General features: G+C 40.6%; 1 protein-coding gene across 2 annotated transcripts in view; it reads right to left on the bottom strand.

The window, feature by feature from the left end:
* ZNF804A (zinc finger protein 804A) overlaps positions 1-10,532 on the bottom strand; it is a 153,617-nt gene that overhangs the window by 10,431 nt on the left and 132,654 nt on the right. For both annotated transcript variants that reach the window (XM_027734939.2, XM_039384362.1), the window contains exon 3: positions 523-653. In XM_027734939.2, the coding sequence (XP_027590740.1) occupies positions 523-653 (131 nt within the window). The remainder of the gene's footprint in view (positions 1-522; positions 654-10,532) is intronic.

The following is a 10,532-nucleotide window of genomic DNA, read 5'->3' as shown; positions in this document are numbered from 1 at the left end:
AGTCACTTTTGCAGAGAGAGGTAAACACTCTGTTGAGCTGGGGAAAAAAGGAGCACTTACCTTTTAATATATAAAATCCAGCTATTGAAATTTAAAGCTACATTTCTGGATGCTTTCCCTGGCAAGCATTTTGAAACCTAAATCATAGAGATCTGTTACATCCTAGAGAGAGAGACTGTGTTCCTCACCTCATCAATGAAGTAGTGCCAGCCTGCAAAAGCATGACCTAGTTCACTCAGCTTTCAACCAATGTGCCTGGTTTTATGAAATATATATGAAACATGTCTTTTTTTGAACTAAAAATACGTGTCATTTCAGCTCAGCTGAAAAAGCAACGTTAAACATTCATTTCTGCATATAGTGTGAACCAAATACTGTACACATACAGCTTCCAAAATGCCATAAAAACACATGTGTGGGGCTGCAGCCAAGGGCCTCCAACACCCTGCATCCCACAGCACCAGCTAACGGTGGAGGGCTTATTTTAAAATATTTTTTATGTTTCAGCTACTGTGCACTTACCACGTTCTCTCTTTCCTTAGCTCAGCCAGCTTGTGCAAGCGTTGAAGAGCTTTCTCCTGTTTCCTTTCATCTTTTCGTGACTTAGATGCTACATTTCGTGCAAACTCCCTGTGTTTCAGTTCCTTCAGTCTCTGCAAGAAACAGTCACATAATGCATGTAAAAACCCCAGGCATGAGAAACATTTACACTGACAGTTACTCGCTGGTGAGCACTCATGGTACGAATTATTTTTGAACCTAATCAAAGTGACCCGTTCAATAAGTTTAAGCATTTCAAGGGAGTAACCAAAATACACAGAGGTGCTAGAGACAGGTTAGCTAGGTTAGAAACAATCCAGGAAATTTTACTGCAGCTTTTGTGATGATGTGGACCATCCTCAGTAGGATGTGGCAATGCTCATCCAGAATTGTGCTCATGACTTTTCCCTAAAACCTTCCTTGCAGCTTAATTGCTTTTTGAGATATCAATAAAAAATGAGACCACATCAGGGACTTTTCTGCAAAACTGCTCTGTAGCCTGTTGAACCTCCAGATTGTATTAAATCATGAATTTTTCTGCCCAAGGGGATGGCATTACATTTGTCACCACTGCAGTGTAGGAGGTCCCTGTCAGCCCTTTTCTCCAGCTTGCCAAGGTCCCTCTGGACCTGCCCTGCCATGTTCTCAGCAAGCTAACATCTGCAAAGCTCCTGAGAGTGTGCTGTCCTGCCATCTGGGTCATTATTAAAGATGTTAAAGGGTCCTGTCCCAGCAGGGATCCCCAAGGGACTTAATGGTCAGAGAAATCTTGTATTTTGAAATGAGAAGACTGTCCCTTTGAAGAAGCTTCTGTTTCCTGCTCATGCTGGAGTCTGACACAGCAGTTAAGCAGATACTGAGGATCAGCCCAGTATCTCATTTGATTTTATGTCCAGCCTTTTTCTTTGGAGGGAAATGAAAGTGCATAGCTCTGATTCTCCACATGAAAAGGAAATATCATTTTCTTTATACAGAGAGACAGTACACAGAGACCTCCCTAATTCTTCCTGGCATATTTGGTCCAGTAGGTCCCAAATCCCATCAGTGTGTCCCAATTATGGCTCACAGTCAGATGACATCAGTTTAGGAGACGGTAATCCCATGATTCTGGGAGGAATCCAGCAACCTGCCCCTGTTTTAGTGTCCAAGTGGTAATGACTGGCCATGGACAGGGGCCACACTGATTTGTAAAAGCAGTAGCTCCAAACTTCTCTTCTTGTTGGTGGCACATCATAAATACACACAGACTAGAGCTTGCAGAACTCTACCAGCACTGTTCTCCTGCTCCTTCTCAATTTTTTTGATTTCACCCCTTTTGTGAGTTTTTATTTTCCCTATTCACAGAAAAATGCCCCTCACATACTATCATTCACTTCTTCACTGAGAGGGCGGTCAGCCACTGGAACAGACCTCCCTGCCAAGTGGGCACAGCAGCAAGCCTGGTAACAGCTGACAGAGTTGGTCCCATGGTTTAGTTTTAGGTGGTTCTGCAAGGGGCAGGGAGCTGGACTCGATAATCCTTATGGGTCCCATCCAACTTGAGATACTCTGTGATTCGTTTACACGCTGAATTCATCTTTGCCATTTTGGGTGATGCTAACACAACCTTGGCAGTCCATTTAATGGCAGGAAATAAATATGGAGAAACGTGCTGAGAAAGAAAACTCGAAGAAAAAAATAAATAATACTCTCTATTTTCAATTTTTGCATTATTTTCCAAATAACTGGATATCCTTGATAGAGAGAAATAATCTGAAATGTAATCACTTCTTCCTCCACTTGTATTTTCTAGATAGAATTATAGAAATTTGCTTTATTCTGCTAACACATTATAAGGCTATAAATACACTCAAAACTAGATGTATGATAACCTTTTTTTTCCCAGAAAAAGAATACTTGAAATGTGAAGTGCCTTTACAGAACACTTCTTACCGCTGTGCACTCCTGTTTTCCTGAAGATAGCACGATACTGACCCTGCTCCCCACTAGCCACTTATGAAACCCCAAGTACTTCATTTCATAGGCAACTTCTGAGTACTCAGAACATGAGAGAAGAGATGAAGTTTGCTCCTTCCCCTCCCCACCTCCAGCCCTTGGCACTCAGAGAGAGGATTTCAGCACATTCTGTGAAGCTCAATAATTTTTCAGGGTTTTTTTTCCCCTCCAACGCCCAAGGAAAGAAGTAGGTGATAAAGTAAGAGAAGACAAGGAAGATAATAGAGTGCTTTCTCAGAAGGTTAAAAAGGAGCAGCTGAGGTGTATACAAATCCATAACCACCTCCCAGCAGCAGTACTTTTCTATAATTACCAGGACAATATAAGAAGTGATTTGATTCTGACCAGATTCTGACCCCTTTTAGTCCTCCTGCTGATGAAAGTTAGGAGGACTCCACACCCTCAGGAGTGCTGAAGTTAACACAGCTCCATGTTTCAGGGTGTGAATAGGGTCTTGCTCAAGTGAACAGGGATGGTGTTGGCAAAAGTATCTCATGTGATCTTGGAGGAAGGGGAGATGCATTTCTTGCCTAGAATTGCTAAGCAACCATCATTCCACTGATCTGAGCCTCTCATCTCCTCGACCAGTCGTTATCAGCTTAGCACATAACAGACCTACTAGGGGGGAACCATTCACAATTTTTAGGTAATTAAATTGTTCTCCTTGGGTGGCTCTAAGTAGGTGTCAATGTTAAGACAGAGGAGTCTGGCACGAGTTTTGAGTTTTGTGTGCTCAGCCTTCATGTCAGACTGCCTGCTCTCCTCTTCTGGAGAACTGCTCGTTCCAGAGCTCCCCTTCTGTCAGACCTCCTGTCAGATACACCAACCCTTTCCTGTATGGAAAACTGACCCTCTGCAGATAAACTACTAAACAATGTGCTTTGGTTTTGGTTTTTTTTTTTTTTTTTCCTTACAACTGGTATCTCAATCTTTTTCATGGAGAGCTTTAATGATCTCTAAGGATTATACCTTGGTTACTCCCAAGGACTTTATTCTGCAAGTGCATGTGTCTAAGTGGAACTTTTCTTAGTTCTAAACCACAAAACATGCACCCGTTGCAAGCTGATATGAGGTTTCAAAAAAATTCCATTTCCTATAAATAAAAGGTCACCCAAATGAGCAAATACCTCCCCTTCTATTTTTTTTTTAAATATTGTAGTTATTTTCCACTTGTTTTTATTTAACCATCTGATAAACTTTCCCCACCTGCATTCTCTTACTGCACTTGGTCACGCTAGGGATTGCTGGCACTGCATTTATGCTGCCCTTATTTGCAGTTTGTTGGTTTCACTTGAATTATGCAAAGGAAAATAAGATACTACCCAATTATACATAAAACACCATTAGTCCATGCATTCTGAGCTTCAGAAGGACTCCCCAAAAGTTGTTCGAAGTAAATAGCTGTGATAAAAACGAAGCGCAACTTATTCCTACAAAACATCTTTTTCTTAAAAGTTTTTCTGCCTTTCCACGTGGCAGAGCTATTCTCTAATGCTAACTTCAATACCTAGTTTAATGCCTGTTATGTTTGGGTTTTTTCCATGGATCAGTAAGCAAATAATTAGCAGGCGGACACAGAGCACTGGATTCCCTCCTGTATTTTGCTCTGCTCAGCTCAAAACACGTGAGACCCAGCAAGCGAGAGTTCAACAAACAGCTCACAGTGAATAATTAACTGACATTTCTCCAGGAGACCCTACATGCCTTCATCATTATCCTGCTACACCGTGTTGCCACTCTGAAGGTGCAGAGCACGGACCAACCGTCGTTTTGCAAATGACTTCGCCCAGCTCGCAGCGACGGGGAGCCCGACCCCGATTCTCCAGCCTTGCAACGTGATCCTGCAACTGGGCTGCTTTCTCTGGGCCACAAGCTGGATTATTTTAACCAATCTAACCGTAGCACCGGGCCTGAAACAGAAATATTCCACCTCTTTTTAAAAAAACTCAGCCACGGCACACCCAGTACGTCGTGCTGAGCTGAGGTTTGCGAGTCCAGGTGAAAAGGAAGATTTACAGGATGAAACTATACATGAGGCAGCCACGTGAGGTCCAAACTCAGGTGTGGCTGCATTTCACTCAGAGGCATAATGCTGTGGTGTTCCCAGACTCCTTCTGGAAGATAACCATCACAAAAATCAAAGGAATCCCAAGTGGATTCCAAGAGGACCCCATTTTTGGTCACTTCACCTTTGTCCTCATTTCCCCATTTACCACATGAGACAGTTCACTTCATCACGGTGCTTTTCAAAAAGTTTCCTAACTCTCCCTTGTATTTTATAATATAAGAACCACAAGACCAGATCCTGCTACCAGAGCCAGGTGCCTGAAAAACCTCCCTGGATCAAAACCTCTCAAAAACAAAGACACATTATGGCATTAATCTTACATCACTATTACAAGCCTTTTGCCACCTTGCTAAGTGGCTGTTGGATTTTTTGGGGTTTTTTTAATAACCCAAGATTTAAGCACTGGTAACAATAGTACCTAAAACTAACAGGCTTTCAAAACACAGAGAAGACATTAATTAATAAATATACCCAGGACAGCAAAAGCACATTAAGGTCAAACAGTGAAACACAATGTACCCAAATACAATAAATACTATGAGGAGGGGAAAAAAACCCCAGCCTCAAATAATTTTATATCTTTGAACGTATAATTTAATGTTGTCAGAATGGACTCTGAAGAAAAGCAGTGAAATTTCTAACAAAGTTTGTGAAAACAAAGGGGATTGATACGGGCTCGATAGAGGCTCTCTCTGTAGCCTTAATATCTCACATAAAAACCAGCCCCCCCCCATCACAATGGCATCATCTAAGGACTGCTTATTCAGAGAGGCTCTCACACACTACCCTTGCAAAGCTTATCTAGGAACAACTTTAATAGGGTCGAGAACTAATGGGAACAGTTTTATAATAGAAGGAGTCAGAAAGATGCCTATCAGGGGATTTCAGGGCAGTGCAGTTCAGGTATTATTATGCTAATTCACTTTTGACCTTAGATTAACAATTAAATTACGCAGACTTTTACAATGCTGAAAATACGGAGACCATAAATTCATTTTCTGATCGATGGAAGTATAAAATTACAGAATTTAACAGCCATGACATCAAATTTTGCTGCTTTATTGTCTTTTTATTTCATCAGGAAAAATGACTGTATTCCCAGTAGTCACTAAATCATAAATTTATGTGACTGTTAGCTTTTGAAGATAACTCATCAAAATAAAACTTCCTTTTCTTGCTACCTAACTATGAGATACTCAAAGCTGCTGAGTTTGGTGACCAACCTGCCAGAGCAGAGCAAGGCACAAACCTGCTCCTGCTTCACCTGCCCTGCCAGTGACAGGCTGGGACCATGAAGACATGGGATATTCAGTCCTACATGTGTGTCCCAAGGACAGGAGGAGCTTCCCTAGCTCCTGTGCTTTCTGTAACTCCATTTGCACCCTGAAAGGAGCTGGAAGTCCACCCCAGTTCCTTCCTGCCCTTCAAAAATTTGTTAATTAACTAAGCATGGGCAACATGGGTTGGTAGTCCAGTGCTGTCATGGAAGTGGCACAAAATTAGCCTTTGGATTTATTTAAAACAAATTAAATATTTCTTCCCTCTAAGTCTGTATACGACATAAAACACGCTTTTAATAAAGCAATTTTGTGCCTTTTTTTTTAAATCTGTACGAAATGTAATGAGTATTAATATTTCTTAGCTGCCAGTGATTGTTCTAGAAGGTGTGCATATTCCCCTGTCTCTGAATACTGCATGAGTGCTGTAGTTAACTGCTGTTAACTGAGATGGTTTACTGCCTCTTTATGTGAATTATGGTATGACAAACACAGCGACAACACACTCATTAGATAAGCACTTGTCACACCAAACCAGATTAGGATCTTTCACAAGAAGCTTAATCAATTATAAATAATAACTGAACAGATCACAGCTCCTGTAACACCTGGAAATGCTCAAATGGGCAACTGCAACATGCCATTTAAAGCAGAAAACATTGCTTATCCAAGATGTAAAATGTTCCTACTGTCTTTGGTGGTTTGTTGGGCATGTATATATTTTACTGTTCTGCATCTGGAGACCCCTCCACTTCACACAGTACAACGGGGCAGCATCTCCTCACTCGTGCTCTGGTCTGCAATTCTACCCACTTTTCATGACAGGATCTTTCATATTATTATTAAAAAAAAAATTCTCCCCTTGTAAAGATAATAGAAAAAACTAAAGCTTCCAGAAAAACATATTATAACAGCATGAGGACTTCCCCTGTTAGTGCTACAGGCCTTCCCTAGCAGAAGCTATGCAAGACAAGTTATTTCCACAGAAAGGAGAAATGTTAGCATTTCTCAATGAAATTAGCATTTCAAGCACCCAAATAAGCAGGCTAAGGAAGAAATTAATAGTCTTTTTTTGCCTTTTTTTTTTTTTCATGCTGCCCCGGTGGACTTAATTGCTATAATATGTTCCTGAAAGAGAAGACTCACAGGGGGGTAATTTTAACAGCAGCCTAGTATCACTTGATGGGGAGCTGCTGACTAGTGCCAGGGAAAGCCTCCTGCTGGGGTGATACGGAACCAGAACACCTCACCAAGAGGGGGCTGAGGAATCTCCAGCCCTGCAGAAATTCAAGAATTGAATACCAAAAAAATCCATTTTACTGGATCTCGGCAAGCGAGAAGCCAACGGCTCCTTCCAACCGTTCTAAGATTTTTGTGTTTTAAGATTTCCATCTTTTGCAGTGAGTTACCTCCTCACTTATCAGCCTATGGACCACATTGGCCACTCACTTTATTATTATTTATGAAATAACATGGATCTATTGCTGGTTTATCAATAACTTCCAGTTTGTTGCAAGTTATGAGCTGTTTCTAACTAACTCCACCTCCAGCTGCACTTTAGGCTGCAGCATTTAAACCTTTTCTTAAATACCAAGAGCTCCACAAATTAGCAACAGAACCACATTGTGTATGATGAGATATTAAGCCCTCCAGATGACAAGGAACATGCAGGCTGTGAATAATCCTTTTCCTCTCCTATTTCTACCACAAATTGCAGCCATACCCTCCTGATGGTCTTTTAATAACACAGGATTTTAAAATAGCAAGTCTTTGGAGCCCAGAAAATTGCTGAATAGGTAGATTCAGTAGAAGTGAAACTGCTCTTTTTCTAGCACTGTCATGAGCATCATCCCAGACTGGGAAGAGAGTGGAGATTAATTAAGAGGAAAGGAAGGCTGGGATTGCTTTGCCTGCCCATCATGGGCCCAAAGGGAGGCAGGTGATGAGAAGATGAGATTCTTCATGATTTGGAAGATTTTTTTATTAACTTTAAATGAATTGATATGATGCAAATCTTCACAAACAACTGTAACTTGCTCATGAGCACACTTGAACAATACTCAGTAGCACAGTTTGTTGTGCAGTCTGCAAAAAAGGGCTGTTGAGGCAGCTTTTACATTTAGAACACACCAATATATATTAAATATATGTGTTATGTTCTGCAACTGAAAATTCACACTGGTATTTTCTTATTTGGTAATATAAAAGCTGAAATTATTTTTCATGATACACAATTAGTTTTTGAGACTAAATACTTGTGTATATAAAGAATCTTGTAAAGTGTCCTGAGTTTAGTTAGGTTTTCCTATATAAGTTCATGGGGAGAAAAATAAATTAAACTTGAGCTTAAAATGAAACCCAAAACCTATACAAAAAATTGTTTTCAAAATCATGAGGAAAATCAGAACATTAAGCATTTTGCACACTTGCACCTGTAAGATACATGAAAGCTAGTTATCTTTGATGAATATCTTACTAATTACTCTTGAGGGGAAAAAAGAAGGACAAAGAAATTTCTTAGCTTTCTATTCCTTTTAACGCTTTTCTTTCAGAATTTATCTGCCAGGAACAAACCCATACTTCATTATGTGATGATTAATGCTCTTCTCACACTTCATTTGACACCATCCTGTGCATTTGTGCCCCCCTCCAGTATCCCCTGCTGCAGGATTCAGATAGCACCAGCCTTACACAGGAACAAGGCTCCACAACTTTGACAAATAACAGCTTGTGGAGCATAAATTAAGACTTCTGTTGCTTTTGTTTTAAGATAACTGTGCTTTCTCAAGTAGACTAAATGTCACAATGGCAGTGCAGCCATTGTGCAAAAACATTGTTTTAAGCCTGCAGAATTGCTGAGTGCTGCACACTGAATATTTCACTGTGATAGCTACTGGCCACGTGTGTAACAGCCTGATCTTATTGCAAGCTGGAGGATTTTTTTTTGTTAGCTTCAGCAAAAATCAGCTGAATACTCCATAAATATTAAGGACAAGACCAAAGGAAACAACACGGAAATACAGAATTAGCATCTCACCTATTAAATTACCTTTACCAGATAATGAAAGGAACATGAAGCTGACACAGGCTTCTAAATCTGGAAAGTGGTTACATATGCTAGACTCTAGTTTAATGGCATTTATTTTAATAATTCTAGGCCTAATTCTACTTTTCTTAAAGTCAATGGGGAAACTCTTGTTGAGCTCGGGGAGAGAAGAGGTTTCAAATTCACCATGAAATTTTTCAGCAACGCCTAAGGAAGCTCCTTCAGTCACAAAGACTAAAGACAAGATTGGTACACACTGCTTCTTTAAGGATCACTACACCTTTATACCCACTCCTGCACCATTTAGGATTAGGATTAAAAAACCCAAACCCACGTACCATGTTTTAAATCCTGTCAAGAAATGGTCTATTCCCAGCACTGTTAGAGAAAAGGGTTTAACTCCACCCCTCTGGAAAGACTCAGGTGGCTGGAGGTGTGGGGCTGCCCTCAGCTGCCACGGATCCTCTTCCCTGCTCTGGAGGGACAACCCAGCACAGATTGTTTCAGACATCCTGTGCCATTCCCTGGTCCCACAGCACTGTCCACCACTATTCCTTTCACTCCAGCAGTGAAGTTTATACATCCAGAATAATCTTCCTGAGCATCACATACACAATATTTACAAGCTTGACTGTTCTGCTGCAACCAAAACACTGATTTTGGCACTGCCTCCTGATATTTTCAGGTGACCACCAGGCACCGAATGAGAAATGTTGATTTGTGCTTTATTTTCTGGCTAGTTACAAGTTCCCATGAATAAATAAGGAGAGCTCCACGACATCCCATCTCAAGTCCACCCAGAAAGCTCTAAGCTAATGGAAAAATTCCTGTTTGTGTAACGTTCATATTCCATAAACCATTTCTCAGGAGCAACAACTTCCTCACCAAAAACTCTCACAGAAAGATCACCTCTACAACTTTTTTGGAGAGGAAAAATTGATTTCCCTTTAGAATGGCTTTCCAGTGGGAGATGATTAAGCCACAAAATAGATAGCACACACAAGCATTGGATGGTTCAGATGTTAAAGCTGGTTTTTTTGCTCATTTTGGAGACTGTTTTGCTGTTTTCTGCATGAATAACATATGGGGCATCTTTGAGTTCTCTGAGACTCTTCACCCCAGTAACCTCCAACACCAACCAGTGTCCATTGTCATTTACCAGCTTTTCACTGTGGTCAAGATGATTCACTTGGTGTCCAGCACTGCAGCTCTCTCTAGGATCCTGCTGCTATTCTGATTCTTCCTCTTTCCTTACTGAAGGAGGACACAACACCCTTTCTACAAGTAAATTAAAAACTGCAAGCAGACATTGTTAGTCTATATTTTTTGGTTTCAGCCTCTTTGGTCACTGACATTTCAGGAAAGACTGCCACAGAGACCGAAATGAACCTACCAAATCTTTCTAATCTCTGCAATGTGCACAGTGACTTCAAATGAGGAACTAATATTTACAGTCAGGTCCTCTAAAGGTTATTTGCCATAACCCTTGAAGGATACACTAATGGCTATGATTGGCTAAAGGAGAGACATGAATTTCCTCAAAGCAAGCTCTTTATTTTAGTTCTTTATGTCAGAGTTAAATCAAAATCCGTTTCTCATATCAGTT

The sequence above is a fragment of the Pipra filicauda genome, unplaced genomic scaffold (assembly GCF_003945595.2).
Source record: "Pipra filicauda isolate LSUMZ 115617 unplaced genomic scaffold, ASM394559v2 scaffold348_size1222971_pilon, whole genome shotgun sequence".
NCBI lineage: Eukaryota > Metazoa > Chordata > Aves > Passeriformes > Pipridae > Pipra > Pipra filicauda.
This window is presented reverse-complemented; position numbering and strand designations above follow the sequence as displayed.